A 20,952-nucleotide genomic window follows, 5' to 3' on the forward strand; every position below is an offset into this window, starting at 1 on the left:
AGGCATGGATTTGCATTTTCCTTGTCAATTTTATTTGTCTCCAGGGACTGCAGTGACCTTCAAAAGGGAGATTTAATTGAAAAATATGAAAAGGATGCTCCTGTTTATTCATCCAGACCCGAAGTTTCCCTGTGTTTTGCAGCCAGCCGAGAACAAGCACCTCTCCAGTGAGGCTGAGCCTGCCCTGCACTGAAGAGCTGTACATTCCACACACACACACGTACATCACACACACATGTACATCACACACACGTACATTACACACATACACGTGTGTGTTATATTACACACACATTATAGACACATACATGTACATCACACACACATGCATTGAACACACATGTACATTACACACACTGTACATCACACACACGTGTACATTACACACACAAACATTACACACACACACATCACACACGTACATTACACACACATTTACATTACACACATGTACATTACATGTACATCACACACATGTACATCACACACATGTACATCACACACATGTACATCCAACACACATGTACATCACACACATGTACATCACACACACATCACACACACATGTACATTACACACACATACATTACACACACACACATACATTTCACATACATGTAGATTACATACATGTACATCACACACACATGCACATCACACACATACATTACACACACGCACGTTACACACACACGTCTCTCACACACACACACAGACACACACACAGACACACAAACACACACACATGTCTCTCTCTCTCTCACACACACACACATACATGTCACACACATACATGTCACACACACACACGTCACACACACAGACACACAGACACACACACATGCACACATACATGACACACACACATACATGTCACACACACACACATACATGTCACACACACACATACATGTCACACACGTCACACACACGCCCTGTGGGCGGAGCCTGAGCTCGCAGTGGGCGGGGTTCCGGGGGCGGGGCGATCCCTGTGGGCGTGTCCCGGTGTGCGGGGGCGGGGCCAGCGGCGCCTGGCGCTGACTCGCTCCGGGGGCGCCGCCGCAGCGGAGCCGCCGCCGGGGCCTCCCCGTCCGTGCCCGCCGGTCCCTCCGCCCGGCCCCGCCATGTCCGGCCGCGGCGCCTTCCCGCTCAGCCCGCTGCCCCCCGCCGCCGCCCCGCCGGCCCCGGGGCCCGCCACCGCCCTGCTGCGCGGCCCCAGCCCCGCGCCCGCCGCCGCCGCCGCCCCGGGGTACCGCGCCATGGGCCCGGCCGCCGCGCAGTACCAGGTGAGGAGCCCGGGGGGCACCGAGGGGGGCGAGGGGGCTCCGAGGGGCTCTGGGGAGGGTGGCGGTGCTGGGCCGGCCCGCGGGGCCTTGGCGGGGCAGCGTGGCCGGGCCTGGGCGGCATCGCCCCGAGCAGGGCCCGGGACCCCCGCCCGGAGCCCCGGTGGGACCCTTTTCCTGCGCCTTTTACTCGGGACACTTCCTTCGTCCCTCCCTCCCACTTTTTAGTCTCAAACCCCGGTAAAAGTTTGTCCGGGCCCGTGCCCGGCACGCAGCGGGGGGGACCCCCCCGGGGCGGGGGTGCTGGGACCGTGAGCCCCGGCCCGGGTCCGCAGCCACCCCATCCCATCCCACCCCATCCCACCCCATCCCACGGCCGGGAACCGCCTGGAACACTTTGTCTGCGTCCTTGGCAGAGGTGGAGGTAACCACGAGGTGTGTGCGGTGCAGGTGTGCATCCTCTGTGGATCCTCTGTGGATCTTCGGGAAGGAAAAAGAGGTGGTGAAGTGGTGGATGAGGAGACCGGGTGCTTGGTAATGTTGGGGGAAAGCAAAACAGGGAGCAGCCCTCAAAAAGCAAACAAATCGCTCGTTTTCCAGCCTGAGCATCTCTTATAAGTATTTTCAGGCAGTAAGAGGAATGTTTACAAGGGCCTGGAGCGACAGGACAAGGGGGAATGGCTTCACACTGCAGAGGGCAGGGTTAGATGGGATATTGGGAAGGAATTCTTCCCTGGGAGGGTGGGGAGGCCCTGGCACAGGTTGCCCAGAGAAGCTGTAGTTGCCCCTGGATCTCTGGAAGTGTCCAAGGCCAGGTTGGATGGGGCTTGGAGCCACCTGGGCTACTGGAAGGTGTCCCTGCCCATGGCAGGGGTTGGCACTGGATGATCTTTAAAGTCCTTTCCCGCTCAAACCATTCCATGTTTCTATGATATTCCAACAGTAAGAAGTATATCCTGACATACCCTCCTGCTCCCCCTTGCACACCCAGCTTGTCGGTTCACTCTGAGGCTCGTGCTGATTATTTTGGTCCTTAGTTTTCTGGTGTAAGGCTGAGTTTTCCGGGCAGGCTGGAAATGGAGGAGCCCGGTTGTGGTTGTGCAACACCACGTTCTCATGGGCGCCGATGCCTCCTCCAGAGCTGTGCCTTATTTGCATTAATTAAAACTTCAGAAATAGCCCAAGCTGAGGGAAATTCCAGCTCGCTAATGCAGGATGAGGAAACGACTTCCTCCTGCAGCCTGAAAAAACGCCAAAAAATGGTGTTGGGGATGGAGCTGGCTCAGCCACGGCCGTAACTCGAGGCAGAGGCGAGCGGGCGCTGGGTCTGCCCTGACCTTCCATGGGGCAGGTTGCAAAATCCAGCTGGGAAGCTGGAGCCAGGCTGGAGCAGCCGGGTAAACAGGCTGGCATATGCTGGCTTTCCCCCCTCCCTGCTGCTGGCTGGGATCACAGCAGGTGTTGGGAGTTGGGAGCACGGGGTGATGCATCCCCTGCATCCCTCCCTGTGGCATCAGCCCCGGGGCTGGGGATGAGTGGCCTCATGTCCAGCCACAAGCTGCATCCTTGTGCCTGGGAAGGGAGATGATCTGGGAGGGTCTGTCCTTTGTTTTGCAACTCCTAGGCTGGGAAAAACAACCCCTCCCCTCCCTGTGGCCATCCCTGCTGTGCCCAGAGGACTTCTGGGCTTTGTTAGTCCCGGCTTAATGAAGAGCTTCGTTATTGGGGCACCAGGAGACACAATGGGCCCCATCCACTCCAGTGAGGGCTTAGGGGCTCTAATCACTGGATTATGAAACATATGCTCGTCCTTTTGACATCCTTGTGGGCCTGCTGGGGATTTACTGGAGACTCAAATGGGGAATCCTAGAGGATGACTCCCTTTGGGAGTTCCTTTTGGGAGCTGATGTGTCAGAGCAGCCAGGTGCTGGTGCCATGCCTGGAGCAGGAAGGAGAGGAGGGTGATCAGCTCGAGCTGTCAGGCTGTGTGGTGGTGGGTCTGTGGGCAGATCCCCCATCCTGATCCCTGTCCCTGTGCCTGGGGCAGCAGAAATGCCAAGCCTGAGCCCCAGCATCCATGTTGTGCTGTCCCACTAAGTTCAGTGAGGAAGGAGCCATCCTGTTTGTTCAGGTACTAGTTTTGGAGTTAGGAGAGTTTTTCCCCGAGTTATGGGATTGACACTGTGGCAGGGATCAGTGTGGGTCTGTGTGGAGATGGGACCTTGGAAGGCAGTGCTCTGGCCTCACAGTGACCCCAAGCTGATGCTTCACTGGTGCACAGAGGTGGCAAAATTAGGTGTCTCTGTAAAGGGGTTTCATTGATATTTGCAGAGCCTGGTTTCCATGGGACAGGAGGCTGCTGCAGTCCTGGAAGCTCCTAAGCCTGGAAGCAGCTCAGTGATCCCATCCCTGGGCAGGTGGCAGTGGGAAGGAAAGCAGAGTCGTGCTTCGTGGAGAAATACATGGAGCCAGTGGGATGGAGGAGCTGGAGAAGTGTAGGTTGTTGGTGTGGAGCCAGGTGAGAGCTGGGGAGGCCTGGACACGTTGGAGAGGATGAAGTGTGGAACAGGAGAAATCCACCCTGTTTGGGAGCAGAGAAGAACAGTGTTCCTGCTCATTTGGATTGGCTTGAAGGGGGCCTGGAGACAACAGCCAGGGCTGGAGCTGATCCAGAAAGCTGGGATGCTGCTTGTGCTGGATGACCCCACCCTTCCCAAGGGAGAGGGTTTCCAAGGCAGGTTTCATCACAACCCGAGCCTGGAGTTGGTTTCAGCGATGATACAAAGCAGATGAACAGTGTCCTCGTGGAGCAAGGGGGAGGAAGGCAGAGCAGAGTCTGCCTGACAGTAGAGTTCTGGGGGAACAACAACATCTTCAGAACTGGAGGCCCTCACCCCCTCTGCCTCCATAGGACCTTCCCAGGAGCCGCTCCCTGGGCAGTTTGGCACTGCTGGGGTTTGTGCCAGGCACCCATCCCTGCTCCTGCCCTGTGCCTCACGCTGTGTTAGCAGCTCTGGGGAGGAACCCAACACCTTTGTTCCTTGTTCCTGCTGCTGTTACTGCCCGTGTTATGATCTGGATTCCCATGACATCCACAGCTCCAGGTGTGAGACCTTGGATGAGCAGGTTTGTCTGGACCCAGAGAGCTCTGCTGGTGCTGGAGACGTTCCCAGCACGTGTCCTCAATCTGCTGGGAGGTTGTTCCTGGTGCTGTGCCCTTCTCTCTGATTTACTACTTCCTTGTCTATGGTTTTTAGCTGATAAGTGATCTGGCTCCTGAAGCTTCTCCTATATTCAAACCTGACAGCTTTTCCAAGCATGATAAGATGCACGGGGAAGTTTGGAAGCAGTTTTGGGGCTTGCTGGGAGCAGGGAGCTGAGGGAGTGATTGCAGCCTGCAATGACATCTTGATAGCACCACCACCTCCCAGATCAAGATCCCTGCCAGCACCAACCCAGGCTCTTCCTGGCACTTTCCCAGAGGCATTTGCTCACAGATAAGGACAAACAAAGAAGGGGAAACATCTTTTGGGGTGTGCTGGGGGGCTCAGTTGGTCCCGATCCATGCAAAGCCCCAGGTTGAGTGGTGGCTTTAGGCAGCCGAGCTCTCCTTGAGCCCAGCCTGATGTGGAGCTCAAATCCTGTTTGAACAGGGTTTGTTTCTGAATCCTGATGGGAAGTGCTGCTGCCTGGGCATGAGGGAAGGAATGTGCAAGAAGAGCTCTCTTGCTTGGCCAGGGCTCTGCTCCCAGAGCCCCAGGCAAGGATGGATGTGGGCTCCCATTCCCTGACTTGTTAGTGTGTCCAAAGTTGGATCACACGTCTCTGGACGGAGCAGAACAGGACGTGTGTTGGGAAGAGCCTTTCCCCCTCGCTGTGGAGATGCCAGGAAGAGCCGTGACCTTGGAGGGAAGATGAAGAGGCTCTCGAGCTGTTTTTAGAATTGCTGCTTTGCTTCAAGCTCATTCTTCCTCCTGCAGACCCATCCTGTGATTTATTGCTTCTCTGCTACCAGCCCCTCATTTCTGAGCTGCCCTTCCTCAAGAAGGGGCCTCTGGCAGGCACAGAGGCTCCCATCATGCCAACGAACATCCATCAGGAAGCCTCCCAGCCTCCCGTTGGGTTGGGCTGAAGCTGAGTCTGAGCAGAGCTCCCCAAAGGCGAGCGGCCCGTGCACTGACCTGGGATGAACCGCGAAACCGCAGCCGGCCCCATCCGTTCCTTGGGCTTTGGCAGGGAACAGAAACAAGCTGTTTTCTGTCCCATTTCCAAAGGCTCTGCAGGGAAGGCTGGATGGGATCCAGCTTGTTCCTCGGCGCTGAGCTTGCACGGTTTGCCCTTTGTCCGCCCCGCTGGCGGGGAGGGGACGAGGCGGGACCCGGAGGGGTGTTCGACAGAAATGAGCTGAGGGAGGACTCCTTGGTTTGAGCTGGTTTAATGACATTTCCTGAGCTGAAGCCCTCCTGCATCCTGCTCATTTCCAGGGCTTCCAAAAGGGGCTGGAAACAGGCTTCACCCCCAGGGCCGTGGTGCTGCTTCCTGGCTTAGCTGGAGATTTAAGGCTGCGCTTGCGTGAGATGGGTCTTGGCAGCCTTTGGGCAGGAGGTGAGAGGCTGAGACTGCCCAGGACAGAGGTGCAGTCACTGATTGAGCCACGAGGCTTCTCTGTTAGAAATGTGAAAAGCTTAAGGGTAAACTGAGAGAAAAAACCATCCCCGTGGAGGGTTCTGTCCTCCATTTTATTGCTCGTCCAAGCGATCAAATGCAGGTCCCTGGTGGGCTGGAACTCGCTCTCCTGCCAGCTGAACTGTGGCTGATGGCTCTCAGGTGCTTTTGGAGTTGATGTTAAAGTTGAAGTGTGACAGATCTGTTCATCTTTGTGCTGAACCTCTCCCTGCCAACAGAATTGTTTCACCTGAGCAGTCTGGCCCTCCAAAGAGCAGATGGACATGCAGGAGACCTTGCAGAAGGTGTTGTCACTGATATGGAGCTGTCGAAGACTCCCTCAGCTGACTTCAGCCAAGCCTCCAAATCTCTCATTTGAGGGATAGATCAGAATGTGACCCATGGAGTGGCAGAGGGAGATAGGAGAGACCTCAGGGCATGACAAGAGCTGCCCTGGCTGAAGGACAGGAGCTGGTTGTGGCCATGCCACCTCCAAGCAAGCTACCAACAGCATTCCATGTGCAGGGAAGGGTCTGTGTAGTCATGTCAGGAACCTCTCTGGCCTTCCAAGCAGTTTTCCTTTAGCACTGATCACGTGTGGGCTTGAAAAACACCCAGGGCAAGGGTTTCCCTACCAGCCATCTGCCTCCTCTGGGGAACTGCAGGTTCTGTTTGCAGCCTCAGCAGTACATTGAGCTTCTCTTGGGGCCCAGAGATTTCAAATTAAAAGTTTCCCAGCTGCTTCTCTCGGTTTATCTAGTCCCCAGAAGCCTTTGCAGGTGAGTCAGCACTGTTATGGGTTACACAGTCCTCCGAGCTGAAGTGGCACAACAATATTTACCGTGGTTTTTCGTTTTGCACAGGGCGTGGGGCTCGGGGCTGCCCCTCCTCCCAGCCCTGCCACAACGGATTTCTTGATAAACCCGCCGAAACTGTGTTCTTGCCTTGTGGTTTTTGGCAAAAAAAAGGTGCTGCTGGCCGGGGTGATGCTGACACAGTCACGAGGAGTTGCGCAAATGTGGCAGATCCGGAGGGGAGAGGGGAACATCTGGGAGCCGAGAGGAGGAAGGAGGAGGCTCCTGCCCTGTAGCAAGGGCAGGTCAGCCAGCCCGGGCTCTGGAGGTGCCTCTTCAAAGGCGGCTGAGCGGCGGCGGAGCCGTGTTTGGTTGTGTAACGGGCTCAGCCTGTGCCGTGCGTGTGTTTTCGAGCTCCCACGTGCGGCACTAATCCTGGGGCCCCGCTGCTGCCCCGGCTCCCGGCTGGAACACGCTGCTCTTTTCGGCGTCTCCCGCTTGCAGAGGCGCCCGTGGCGCAGCTCAGGCTCCTGGCTTTGTGCTTAGCAGCTTTTCGGGGAGGCTGGGGTGTGTTTTCTGGGGGTGTGTTTTGGCTGCAGCTCTCAGTGAGGGCGGTGCCCCCGCGCTCCCACTCCTGCATCCAGGGTGTGCTCCAAAATTGATCCCCGTGTGCAGGTAAGGAGGTGGCTTCCCTAAATCCCTTCACAGCACAGTCCTGTGCCCTGGCAGAGAAGCTGAGGGGATGTCCTGGCATGTCGAAGAGCCTTAGGCAGGGGAGAAATGTTGCTCTGCTGGCTTGGTGGCTCTCCCAGCCTCAAGGATCAAAGGATCCTGGGAAGCTGCTGGCTCAGCCCTCAGGTGGAGCAGGCTGGGGCACGTGGGGGCAGCTGGTGGGTCATGGGGTGCTGTGACCGACTGTTGAGGGTCCCAGGGGGGTGGTGGGTGTTAACCTGGTGGCACCTGTGAGGCCCAACCACTGCTCTGGGGGTGCTCCAGGGCTGGGAACCCTTGCAGTGGTTGGGTGTTGTCGTGTCTCCTGAATTCCCTGTCTGGGTCCCTGGAAGGGGAAAGATAGAGCTGGCTGCTTCCTCCAGCCCTCAGCTTTCTTCCTGCCTGCTGTTAGGAAGTGGGATTGCCCTGCTTCCCCCCCTCCCCGTGCTGCTTTCCGGAGAGGAACCCACGGCACAACCCACAACATCCCCGGGCTGCATCACTGCTTCCAAATGAATCCAGTTTGTGTCTTCCCTCATGTTTTGCTACTTTACATCCAAACTGCAGCCATGAGCTGTCTTGTTAAAACCAGCCCCAATCACTTAGTCACAAGAAGATCTGCTGTGAAACTTTCTCCAGACCACAGGAGAACCCTATTTCAGAAACATGTATTTATTTAGTGAGATATCCCTGCAGATACCGAGGTATAAAAAGATTAATTTAATTTAGGACAGGGTGCCCAGGGCAGTGTTCAGTAAGTATTTGACTGTCTTTAAGATCCCCAAACCTCTCTAGGCCCCCATTTAAGTGTTTTGAGTAGGCTTTGCAGGCAGTACCCTCGTGACACTCCAGGTCTGGTGGCTCCGGGCCACGAGTGGCTTCAGCCCTGTGCCAGCTGGCAGGGCACGCTTCCCCTGTGGCTTCTGCTCCTCCTGCTTCTGCTTTCCCATTGCTCTTCCTGTGGCAAGGAAAGGCTGCAGCTCCTGCTGTCATTCCCTCCTCGCTGCCCTGTCCTTGCAGGATACACCCTCAGGGATTTCTCCTGGGGAAGGGGGCGGAGGGTGGGTGGTTGGCAGGACCCAGCTGAGGTCAATCCTGTGCAGGGCAGTGTTTAACTCACACCCTCCTCTCTTCCCACAGCGCCCTGGGATGCCCCCCGGGGGCAGGATGCCCATGGCAGGGCTGCAGGTGGGACCCCCTGGAGCCCCCCCGTACGGAGCAGCCTCCCCGATGAGGCCTGGCCTGCCCCAATCCATGATGGATCCCTTCAGGAAGCGCCTGCTGACCCCCCAGGCACAGCCACCCATGGCCACCCAGAGGAGAGGGTAAGGGGCTGGAACACTCTGCTCCAGGGAGGACACCCTCGGGAGGCAGGAGGAGGGTGGGTTGTCCTGCTGGGTCCTGGTTGCACTTTGTGGAATCATGGAATGGTTTGGGTTGGGAGGGACCTTAAAACCCATCCAGTTCCACGCCCTGCCACGGGCAGGGACACCTTCCACTGTCCCAGGCTGCTCCAAGCCCCATCCAATCTGTCCTTGCACAGTCCCAGGACTAACTAATCTATACTGAAAGGATGCTGCATCACTGCTTCCAAGTGAATCCCATTTGTGTCTTCCCTCATGTTTTGCTACTTTACATCCAAACTGCAGCCATGAGCTGTGTTGTTAAAACCAGCCCCAATCACTGTCACAAGAAGATCTTCTGCTGTGAAACTTTCTCCAGAGCACAGGAGAGCCCTATTTCAGAAACATGTATTTATTTAGTGAGATATCCCTGCAGATACTGAGGTATAAAAAGATTAATTTAATTTAAGACAGAGTGCCCAGGGCTGTGTTCAGTTTGACTGTCTTTAGGATCCCCAAACCTCTCTAGGTCCCTACTGAAGTGTCTGACAACTGTCATGTCATGCACAGACCCCCAGCTCCCTGCCCTGCTGCAGAGATTTCCCCCAGACTGGCACCACAGGCAGCAGGGAACCTGCAACGGGGTGGTGATGGGGCCAGGATGACTCACACCAGTAACCAGAGAGCCTCATGGTGTGTGTTTGTGCCTGTCAGGGTCTGTCTCCTCCTCACAGGGGTCTGTCCAGGCTCTGGCAGGCACAGACATGGCTGGAAGCACAGCAGGGGGGTTGGAGGTTGTAGGGAAGCTCCCGGGAGCTGCAGTCTGGGCAGGACTCTTTGTGGGCATTGTGCCAGCAGCTCCTTGCTTGTTTACAACACCACTAATCCCTCTGCTGTTCCCGTTTTCCATGAGGGCTTCTTGATTACTGGGAGCTGTTCCTCAGGGCAGGATCCCTGGGTGCTCATGGATGCTCAGGTCCCATTCCCTGCTCCGTGATCCCTCTCAGGGCACCCACAGCAGCTGGTGTGTCCCAAAGGTGCTCCAGGGCGAGCTGGGGATTAAGGGCAGGGAGCAGCTTGTCTCCAGCAGGGACGTCAGCAGCCAGATACTGTGTCCCCATTCCCCAGGGCTGGGGTCTGGGATCTGGGATCAGCCATGCCCGGCTGACCGGGTGTCCTTGCTCCCGGCTGGCTGCAGATCCAGGGATTAGGAGCTGCCAGCTGCTAATGGGGGTGGCCAGGAGGTGTTTGTGTGGCAGGCAGAGCTCCAACAGGGGCTCTGACCCCGCTCTTTGTTGGGGCCACCCTCCCAGATGTCCTCCTGGGGCAGCCTTTTGTACCTTGGGCCCCTGGGGGTGGCAGCACCGACTCCCACGTGGGTTATCCTGCTGCCAGAGAAACGGGACTTCCCTGTGCTGCTGGACTCTGCCCCGTCTCCTGTGCAGCACAGCAGGAGGAGAGTGTTCCCTGCTGTGTCCAGGCACTGAGCAGGAGCTCAGGGGGGCATCAGGGTGGGCTCAGGCTGATGGGAGCCTGGGGTGTGCAGGCTGGGCTGAGCTGGCTCTGAGCAGCTGCTGTGGCTCTGGAGCCCACCTTGCTCCCTCTGTCCGCCAGGATTTTGGTCCCACTGTGGTAAGGTTGGTTTGTTTTAAGCTTGTTTTAAGTGAGTTCCTGGCAGTGGGCTTTGGTTTGTAGCCCTGGGAGATTGTGATGGCTGTTCCCAGAAAGAAAACTCAGGAAGGCTGTCCTGAAACCATGGCTTTGCCTTTACCACCTCCCCTTGCTCCTGCCCTGCAGCAGCAAAGCAAACTGAAGCCTGAATTTCCTTCCCTGGTGACAGGCTCTGACATCCCACACCATTCTCCCACAGTCATCAGGAGTATCCTGAGTGGGAAGGGACTCACAAGGACTGCACAGACACCCCAACAATCCCACCCTGTCCCTCAGAGCATTGTCCAAACCCTCCTGGAGCTCTGGCAGCCTTGGGGCCATGCCCACTGCCCTGGGGAGCCTGTTCAGTGCCAACCACCCTCTGGGGGAAGAACCTTTTCCCCATATCCATCCCCACACTGGGCAGGCAGCAGGATGTCCTGTGGGTGCTGCAGGGTTGTGGTTTTTGCCTGTCTCTGTGCTTTTGCAGGGTGAAAAGGAGGAAGATGGCTGACAAGGTGCTGCCACAGAGGGTGAGTGATGCCTTGGCATGGGGACGTGGAGCTGAGCTGCTGCAGGGGGGTGATGGGGTCCCCACAAGAGGAGGATCTACTGAGCTGCCTCCTACCCACTGGGCATTTCTGTTCAGTCCCAAACTGACCTGGAATATTTCTGTCTCTTCCTCTGGGGTGGCAGGAGGGGTTTGGGGTGTGTTAAGTTGGACAAGCAAGACTTAGAGCAAGCAGGGAACAGCAGTGGCTTGGGGTGGAGACCTCAGGAGGACTCTAAGCCTTTCCTGGAGGTCCCTCTTGACAATCCAGGAATTCATTTCATGCCTGTGACAGGCTCTGATCTGATCTGGGGAGAGCTTTGCAGAGCTGCAGTCTTTGCTTAAAATAAGAACTTGGTGCTGTTGTGCTGGACCTGTTGCTTGAAGGCTCCTCGACGTGTCAGCCCAGCACTGGCTGTGCTGCTGGGGCTGTGGGGGGATCCAGCCCCAGCCCAGCACTCCAGAGAGTGACCATTTCTGTGTGACAGATCCGGGAGCTGGTCCCAGAGTCCCAGGCCTACATGGACCTCCTGGCCTTCGAGCGCAAGCTGGACCAAACCATTGCTCGGAAGAGGATGGAGATCCAGGAGGCCATAAAGAAACCCCTGACGGTGCGTGGCAGCCCTGCCTGGGGGGGTGGGGGCTGCAAACCACAGGATCATGGAATCACAGCATGAGTCAAAGATGGAAAAAAACCTCTAAGACCATCGAGTCCAACCATCAGCCCAGCACCACCACTAAACCATGTCCCCAGGTGCCACGTCCACACAGTTTTTGGACAGTTCCAGGGGTGGTGACTCTACCAATGCCCTGGGCAACCTGTTCCAGTGCTTTACAAGCCTTTCTGTGAATAAAATTTCCCTAATATTTAATGTAATAATTAATCTAATTTAATCTAAACCTCCCCTGGTGCAACTTGAGACCATTTCCTCTCGTGCAGAGGTAGAAGTGGGTGCTGCAGTCACCCTCTCACCCCAATCACCCTCACCCTCTGTTTTCCCATTCCACAGCAAAAGCGGAAGCTGAGGATTTACATCTCCAACACTTTCACCCCAGCCAAGGAAGAGGGAGAGGGGGGGGAGCGTGTGGCCTCCTGGGAGCTGCGTGTGGAGGGCAAACTGCTGGAGGATGTAAGGATCCAGGAGGGATGAAGTGGTAGAGGGAGGAGAAGTGATGGTCCATAAGGATCCAGGAGGCATGAAGTGGTGGGAGGAGTGCTGATCCATAAGTGTCCAGGAGGATGAAGTGGTGGGAGAAGGACTGGTCTGTAAGGATCCAGGAGGATGAAGGGCTGGTGCTGTGAGCCAGGAGCTTATCTAGGATGGACACAGCCCTGCTCCAGGGGCTGGAGGTGGGTTTGGGCTGGGGCCCTCCCTGGCTAGGGGGGGTCAGACAAGTCTCTGCTGCTCTGTTTGCAGCCCAGCAAGCAGAAGAGGAAATTCTCCTCCTTCTTCAAGAGCCTTGTCATCGAGCTGGACAAGGAGCTGTATGGCCCAGACAACCATCTGGTGGAGGTGAGGCACAAGGGGTGATCCCAGTAGGAGACACGAGGTGGTCCTGCTGCTTCCCCTCTGGGTGCTCAGCTCCCCACCCCAGGGCGTGTCCTGCTGCAAGAGAGGGGCGGGCAAGGGGTGTTTCTGTGTGCCAGGGGGTGCCAGACCCTCCTCAGGGGCCCACGCTGCTTTCCAGGCTCAAGTTTAGGGCTGCATTTTCTTCCCTAGTACTGGTTCCTGGCACCCACCCTGCAAAGTCTGTGGCCAGAGCCAGGAGTTGTGGGGCTGCAGCTCCAGAGCCTGCTCAGGCAGCCCTGGGCCCCCCAGGTTGGCACAGGGAGGCCCTACAAGGGTGATGATGCCACAGGAGGCTCATCCACACATCTGGTGCCACGTGGGAAGAAGGGGCTGCCCTCTTACCTGTCAGCCTTGCTGGAAGGTCCTCAGGGAGGTGAAGCACTGTGAGTGGGATCAGGCCTTCCTTGGGTGCTCCTGCCTGGAGCTCCTGAGCAGGCTTGCCCTGCACCCAGCTCGTGGTTTTTCCTGTGGGAAACACTTATTTCTTTGGTGGTGCTCGGTGTGATGGGAATCCCCCTCTACATGTGGGGTTGTGAGCAGCTCTGATGTGCATCCCCTGCAGTGGCTGAGGCAGGATTGATCCTGCACTGGCTCCAGGAGCTGTTGGAGCCCTTGACATCAAGCACTCGGGGCTGGAACTGCCCCAGCCCATCCAAAATGCTGATCCATCACTGGGCTGGAGCACATCCAGCTGGACTGGGTGTCACCCACTGGGATGAGACTCCCAGGAGCTGCCAGAGGTGGGCTCCAGGCTGTCTGCCTGTGCTAGACCCCTGCCCAGAGCCTGAGCACTGGCTCTACAGACACAAGGCCTGTCCTGGTCCTGGATTGACCAGTGTCCCCTTGGTCTCGCAGTGGCACCGGATGCCCACGACCCAGGAGACCGACGGCTTCCAGGTGAAGCGTCCCGGGGATGTCAATGTGAAGTGCACTCTGCTGCTCATGTTGGATCACCAGGTATGGTCCTGGGGCCTTACAGGGGCTGGGAGTACCTGCTGCCCTCCCTCCAACACAGCTCACCTGGGAGGGGCAGCCCAGGGTGGGGAATGGGCTGGGGCAGGGCTTGGATGAGGGTTGGGAGCACAGGGAGCTCTGGGGACGGACCCACAGCTTGTGGTGACACAGGGGCTGTGTGGGACTCCCTGCTCAGAGGGGCCTCCCAAGTGCCAGACAGACCCCCCACTTCTTTGTGCATCAGAAGGAATTTCTTCATGCCAAGGGTTGTTAAACATTGGGATGAGCTGCCCAGGGAGGTTTGGAGTTCCCATCCCTGGAGGTGTCCAAGGAAGGACTGGACGTGGCACTCGGTGCTCTGGGCTGGGGGACAAGGTGGGGGTGGCTCACGGGCTGGACTGGGTGATCTTGGAGGGCTTTTCCAACCTCAGTGACTCTGTGACTGCCCCTGTGTGTCCCTGCAGCCCCCCCAGTACAAGCTGGACCCCCGCCTGGCCCGGCTGCTGGGGGTGCACACCCAGACCCGGGCCAGCATCATGCAGGCCCTCTGGCTCTACATCAAGCACAACAAGCTGCAGGACAGCCATGAGAAGGAGTACATCAACTGCAACCGCTACTTCCGCCAGGTACCACACCTGGGATGGGGGAAAACACCCCTCCCACCCACTCCAGCCAGGAAAAGCCTCTTCTCCGGCTGTCACAGACTCTCCAATCTGCCCAGGCTCTGGTTTGCATCCATCACCTTGCCACACTCAAACCAGGGCTAGGGATCCACCCACCTGCCCAGACAGGTGGCAGGAGGCCCTGCCACGGGCAGCAAACACTCTGCTTTGCCCCTCCAGATCTTCAACTGCATCCGCATGCGCTTCTCCGAGATCCCCATGAAGCTGGCAGGGCTCCTGCAGCACCCGGATCCCATCATCATCAACCACACCATCAGGTGGGATGGGCAGCATTCCCGGGGCTGGGGGGCTCTGTGGGGTGGGCAGTGGGATGGGCAGTGTTTCTGGGAATGGGGGGGCTCCCTGGGGTGGGGAGTGGGACAGGCAGCATCCCTGGGGGGTTCTGTGGGATGGCCAGTATTCCTGGGAATAGGGGCCTCTGTGGGATGGGGAGTGGGCTGGATGGTGTCCATGGGGCTGGGGAGCTCCATGAGGTGGGGAGTGTCCCCAGGAATAGGGGTCTCTGTGGGATGGGCGTGTCTTTGGGAAAGGGGGACTCTGTGGGGTGGGCATGTCTTTGGGAATGGGGGGCTCTGTGGGGTGGGCAGTGGGCTGGGCATGTCTTTGGGAATGGGGGGCTCTGTGGGGTGGGCAGTGGGCTGGGCATGTCTTTGGGAAAGGGGGGCTCTGTGGGGTGGGCAGTGGGCTGGGCAGCGTCCCCAGGCTCTGTGGAGGGGAGGGCCAGGAGGCTTCTGAGGTCTCCAGCCCAAAGGAACAGTGAGCACAAGTCACCTGCGAGGGGAAGAATCAGCCAAACAAATGTGGGGGTTCCTTGGGGCAGTCAGGGGGTCAATGCACCCCCACAGCAGGGTGGAGGCTGAGGAGGGCCCTCCCCCAACACCCCATGTCCTCCCAGTGTGGACCCCAATGACCAGAAGAAGACGGCCTGCTACGACATCGATGTGGAGGTGGACGATCCCCTGAAGGCTCAGATGAGCAACTTCCTGGCTTCCACCACCAACCAGCAGGAAATCGCCTCCCTGGATGCCAAGGTGGGGACACTGCCAGGGCACAGCCCTGCAGAGCCAGGGGCAGCGTGGTGATGTCTTGTTTGGGGGGACACAGCTCCCTCTCACCCCTCTTCTCTCCCCAGATTCATGAGACCATCGAATCTATCAACCAGCTGAAGACACAGAGGGATTTCATGCTGAGCTTCAGCAACAACCCACAGGATTTCATCCAGGAATGGATCAAATCCCAGAGGAGGGACCTAAAGGTAAAGGGGAGGTATTGCCAGGGGAGGGTTAAGTTGGATATTAAGAAAAATTTCTTCATGGAAAAGGCTGTCCAGCCCTGGCCCAGGCTGCCCAGGGCAGTGATGGAGTCACCATCCCTGGAAGTGTTCAACAACGTGGGGATGTGGCTCTTGGGAACATGGTTTAGTTATGAGTTGATGGTTGAACTTGATGATCTTAAAGGTCTTTTCTAACCTCAGCAATTCCATAATTCTCAAACCCTGGTGCTGGGCAGAGCGAGGGGCTGGGAGGAGGTTCGGGTCCATCCCTGGTGCTCATTCCATGTGCCTCCCACCCCGTGTGTCGCTCAGATCATCACGGATGTGATCGGGAACCCCGAGGAGGAGCGGCGGGCGGAGTTCTACCAGCAGCCCTGGGCGCAGGAGGCTGTGGGCAGACACATCTTTGCCAAGGTGGGCTCCTGGGGGTGCAGAGGGAGTTGGGATGGCACTGAGGGGATCCCTCTGACTGCCCTGCTCTCCTCCAGGTCCAGCAGCGCCGGCAGGAACTGGAACAAGTGCTCGGGATCCGCCTCACCTAAAGGGGCGGGCGGGGGCTCGGGGGCTTCTCCTCTCTCGCTGCTGCCTGAGCCTGACGGTACTTACTGGAATCAAACAGCACTTGCACAAACCCGACGTGCCTGGAGGGACTGGGATCCGCTCACACCCCTGGGCTCCACGGGGCCGGGAAGTTCTGGCCCCGGGCAGAGCGCAGAGGGGGATCCCCCGTCCCCCCAAAGCCCCGCAGTTACGCCCCCTCCTCCTGCTTTGCATCGCGCCCCTCGCCCCTCCTTTAGAGCCCCCGCGGCCCCTCCCGCTCCCCTCCCGAGCCCAAAAACCTCCGGGAGCTGGGAAGAGCTGCCTGTGCCGAGGGGGAGGTGCTGCCAAGCCCCTCCCTGAGCCCAGCAGGCCCAGCCCTGCCCCTCTTCAACCAAAGTTTGTCATTCCAAACGCCAGCCCCACCCCCCGGCCCCACCGGTGCCCGACGTTTTGCACTATTTTTGTGAACAGGTTTTATATAAAAAAAAAACACATACACAAAAAAAAAAAAAAAAAGGAAACGTTTTGTACAGTGGGTTTGTATTTGATTAATATATTGAGTTCCTCTTCCCTGCACTCGTGGCCTGGGCTCTGCAGGGGGCTCAGGGTGTGCTCAGAGGGCACAAACCAAGGGTTTAGGTGAAGTGTTTGACAATCAGTTCATTCCTCCACCCCTCCCCCCTGTTTTACATAATTAGTGATGTGTCTTGAGGGGGCAGAGGGGGTAGCTCTGCCCACAGGAGCCTGGTGGCAGTGGGGTCACAGGGGCACCAAGAACTGGAGATAACTGGGGATGGAGGGAGGGGACCACAGGAACGGTGCCACCCCCTGCCAGTTCCCCTGAAGTGCCTTGGCCCCCCACCTGCAGGCTCCCGAGGGGAGGGGGGCGTTTACATATTCCCAGGGTGTTCCCAGGCTCAGGGGTGCCTGCTCTGCCTCTTGTGTAACCTTTTTTTTTTTCTATTTTGGATATTTTCTAATAAAACCAGTTAGCAGCAGCTCTGTGGGGGTGTGTTGAGTCCTGCAGCTCTGGGGGGGGGTCTGTGTCGAGTCCTGACCCCCACCCTGTTCCCAAATCAGTGCCCAGACCTGGCCTCAGCTGCGCTTTATTCAAGTGACACCACACACGGAGCAGCTCTGGCCTCACCGTTACTTCCACAGCTTCTTGATGGACATGTTCTTCTCACTGTCCTTCTGCATCACCTGGGTGGGGATGGGAGAAGGGTTGGTTCCAGTGTACAGCCCCCAAACTGGGTGCTAACAGCCCCCCAAAACACCAAACTTCAGCCCTGCACCAGGAAGGCACAGGAGCCTCTTCCACATCACTGACATCAAACAACCCCCTCAACACTGTTATGTGTCCCCAGTGCCCACCCCCTCCAAGCCCTGCAGCTCTCAAGTCCTGGCAGACAGTGCACAGGACACTCTGTGCCACCAAAAACCACCATCACCCCCTCTTTTGCCTCCCCCCCACACACACACTGACCTTGGCCACAGCCATTTCAAAGTCCTCCTGCGTGACGTGCACCCGCCTTTCCCTCAGCGCGTACATTCCTGCTTCTGTGCACACGCCCTGGGGGGACAGGATGTCACCCACTGCTCCCCAGTGCCACCCCCGGTGCCACCCCCGGTGCCCCCCAGTGCCCCCAGCTCACCTTCACCTCCGCGCCCGACGCCCCTGGCATCAGCTCCGCGATCTTGCGCAGGTTGATGCCCCGCGTCAGGTTCATTTTGCGCGAGTGGATCTTGAGGATGTCCAGGCGGGCCTGGAGCAGTGGGGGTTAGAGCCATGGGAATGGGGACAGCAGGGACCCGGGAGAGCTGGGGAGGAGCCTCACCCTCCACGTACCTCCTCGTTGGGAGGGGGGAACTCGATCTTCCTGTCGATGCGGCCGGGGCGCAGCAGAGCCGAGTCCAGGATGTCGATGCGGTTCGTGGCCATGATCACCTGCACGGGGACAGCAGCTGTCACCACCGTGGGGCCAGCGGGACACGTCCCTGTCCCCAGGCACGGTGGCACCCTCCTACCTTGATGTTCTTGGTGGCCTCGAAGCCATCGAGCTGGTTGAGGAGCTCCAGCATGGTGCGCTGCACCTCGCTGTCCCCGCCCGAGCCGCCCTCCAGGCGGGATGAGCCGATGGAGTCGATCTCATCCATGAAGATGATGGAGGGCGCGTGTTCCCGGGCCATCACGAACAGCTCCCGCACCATGCGGGCACCTGCGGGGGCACAGGGCTGAGCCTGGCACTGTGACCACCCAGGGGGACAGCCCTGATGTCACCTGTCCCCCCCCAGGGCCACCTCTTACCTTCCCCAATGAACTTCTGCACCAGCTCGGAGCCCGACACGCGGATGAAGGTGCAGTCGGTGTGATGGGCCACTGCCCTGGCCAGCAAGGTCTTGCCTGTGCCAGGTGGGCCATAGAGCAGCACCCCCTGAAAGGACCACACAGACACATCAGACCCCAAAGGGAACACGGGGACACCCCTTCAGGACCCCCCAGCAGCACGTGCCTTGGGCTGGGCGATGCCCAGCGCCTCGAAGAGCTCTGGGTGCTTCACGGGCAGCTCGATCACTTCCTTGATCTCCTTGATCTGCTTGTCCAGGCCCCCGATCATCTCATACGTGGAGTCCGGGACCTTCTCCACCATCATCAGGGACACCAGCGGGTCTACCTTGTTGGGCAAGATCTTGTGCAGGGTGTAGCTGTCGTTCCGCAGGGCCACGCGGCAGTTCGGGGTCACCTGTGGGGACACAGGGGGGATCAGTGCCCCTGCCAGTCCTGGGGGACCAGTCAGGACCCCTCCCATGGCCCCAGAACACTCACGTCGTTGATGTCGATGTTCTTGTCCACATCCACCACAAACTTCCCCTCGGGGTGCACCTGGAAGGCAGAGATGTCGCCTTGAGGTATTTCTCTGGGAAGTTCCCTGGCTTGTGCCCAATATCCATCACTTGCTCAGAACAGGAAGAAGGAGCCAGGAGCTCAACCACCACCAAACACCTTACGGCCTCTCCTGCCTCTCACCAGCCTGGGGAAGGTCTGGGCCCAGCAGAGCCACCCCAACATGCTCCTCCAGACAAAGAGCTCCCCCCAGCTCAAGCTCACACTCGCTGTGACCCCCACGACATCACAGGGTCTCTCAGCCCCCACCCCAGCTCTGACCACCCTCAGGACACCTCAGCCTCGTACCTTGACAAGCACTTTCTTCTTGTCCATGGCTCTCACCACCTCTCCCACGTAGGATCCCTGCTCCTGCAGCAGCTGCAGCTCCTCCCGCAGCAGCCGCACTGTGGGGAAGGACAGAGCTCAGCACCAGCCACAGCTTCCCCCGAGCCCCTGCCTGGGGCAGAGGGGCAGCACAGAGGGCACAGCAACCCCCAGCCCAGCCCAGAGTCCCCAGCCCAGAGCCCAGGTGAGGAGGAGGAGGGTGCAGGCCGTACCCTTGGCGTTCAGCTCGTTCCTCTGCGCCTGCAGCCGCCGCAGGTTCTGGCTCTTCTCGTTCACGATGAGCTGTGGGGGCAGAGCCTGGCTGAGTCCTTGGGGTGCTGGGCAGGGCTCAGCTAAACCCAGTGTGGGCACCAGCACTGGCACCGTTATCATGGAATGGTTTGGGTTGGAAAGGATTTTAAAGACCATCTCATTCCAGTCCTTGCCTTAGGCTGGAACATCTCCCACTAGCCCAGGTTGCTCCAAGACCCGTCCAACCTGGCCTTGGACACTTCCAGAGATCCGGGGACAGCCACAGCTTCTCTGGGCAACCTGTGCCAGGGCTTCCCCACCCTCACAGGGGACAATTTCTTCCTCATATCCAATCCCACCCTGCCCTGTGTCACTTGGGACAGGGACCTGGATAGGGACAGTCATTCCCAGCAGGACACAGCCAACCCCCCTGCAGGGTGGGCAACCCCTCACTCAGAGAGTTCTCAGCTCAGAGCATAAACTCATCCTGTGCCCCCCAGAGCCCCCAGGGTGGGTCCTACTTGCTGACACCCCCTGGGGAAGAGCTTCCTTCTGCTCCTGCAGCACAGGCCGTGGGTGCTCTCCAGGGCAGGGCAGCTGTGGGGACATGGCCACACAGCCCTGGTGTCCCCAGGCAGGACAGGGCTCACCTGCAGCTCCTCGATCTTGGATAGGTAGTACTGCCGCAGCCCCGAGCCACCTTTCCCATCGTCCATCTCCATCTGGGAGAGAGCAGAGCTCAGTGGCACTGACTCCCAAACCCACCTGTATCCCTCCCAGCCTCCGTGCTGCCCTCTCAGTCCTCAATTCCCCCCCCCCCCCAACCTTCCCAGGCCGGATCCTGAGTCCCCTTTTCCCTCTTCTCCATCCTCTATCCCCGCGGTCCCCAATTCCCCTCCCGACCCCCTCGACCTGGGTCCTGGATACCTTTCCCTCCGCCTCTCTGACCCCCGATCCCCACCTGGATCCTGGGTCCCCCTTTTCCCTTTCCCTCCATCCTCTGCCCCCTGGTCCCCAATTCCCACCCTGGTCTCTCCCAGATCCCCCCCTTCTCTCTCCCCCACTCTCAGAATCCTGCCATTCCCGCCCGACCCCAGTCTCGCACCCCTCCCGGGGGGGCCAAGGCGAGACCCGCCGAGTCACGGCGCGGCCAGGCCTGAGGCAGAGCGGGCCGCAGCAGAGCCGTGGGGCCGCACGGAGCGCCCCGAGCCCCCTTCCAGTCCACAACCCTGGCCCAACCCGGCCCGACCCCACCTGCTCGGGCCCGTCCAGCGCCATCTTCTCCGCCGGCATCGACCCCAACAAAGATGGAGCCCTCCGCCTTCCGCTGCCCGACCCCTGCGCGCTTGGCGCGATGGCGTCACTTCCTGTCCCCGATGCGTCGCAGGATCCACACACTCCCGCACCTCCGGGATGCGGGGCGCCGCCATCTTGGCGTGGCCGGGGGTGATTCCTCTGTGTTATAAGGCGCC

The 20,952-nt window shown here is 58.6% G+C and overlaps 2 protein-coding genes across 2 annotated transcripts; one reads left to right on the forward strand and one right to left on the reverse strand.

Annotated features, from left to right (window-relative positions):
- Positions 1–1,048: 1,048 nt before the first annotated feature.
- SMARCD2 (SWI/SNF related, matrix associated, actin dependent regulator of chromatin, subfamily d, member 2) lies at positions 1,049–17,015 on the forward strand. The gene is made up of 13 exons (XM_064636498.1): positions 1,049–1,286; positions 8,594–8,778; positions 10,937–10,979; positions 11,485–11,607; positions 12,007–12,126; positions 12,415–12,510; positions 13,423–13,524; positions 13,986–14,147; positions 14,364–14,461; positions 15,100–15,235; positions 15,337–15,459; positions 15,790–15,891; positions 15,966–17,015. Exons 1-13 carry the CDS (start codon positions 1,125–1,127, stop codon positions 16,017–16,019), a joined length of 1,506 nt encoding a protein of 501 aa, XP_064492568.1. The 5' UTR covers positions 1,049–1,124; the 3' UTR covers positions 16,020–17,015.
- PSMC5 (proteasome 26S subunit, ATPase 5) lies at positions 16,541–20,864 on the reverse strand. The gene is made up of 12 exons (XM_064636507.1): positions 20,735–20,864; positions 20,131–20,202; positions 19,462–19,531; positions 19,211–19,308; positions 18,845–18,901; positions 18,531–18,761; positions 18,326–18,452; positions 18,046–18,236; positions 17,867–17,965; positions 17,673–17,783; positions 17,504–17,590; positions 16,541–17,220 (listed from the first exon to the last, which is right to left on the reverse strand). The coding sequence occupies exons 1-12, from the start codon at positions 20,771–20,773 to the stop codon at positions 17,167–17,169; spliced, it is 1,236 nt and encodes a 411-aa protein (XP_064492577.1). The 5' UTR covers positions 20,774–20,864; the 3' UTR covers positions 16,541–17,166.
- Between the last annotated feature and the right edge of the window lie 88 nt (positions 20,865–20,952).

The sequence above is a fragment of the Pseudopipra pipra genome, chromosome 26 (genome assembly GCF_036250125.1).
Source record: "Pseudopipra pipra isolate bDixPip1 chromosome 26, bDixPip1.hap1, whole genome shotgun sequence".
NCBI lineage: Eukaryota > Metazoa > Chordata > Aves > Passeriformes > Pipridae > Pseudopipra > Pseudopipra pipra.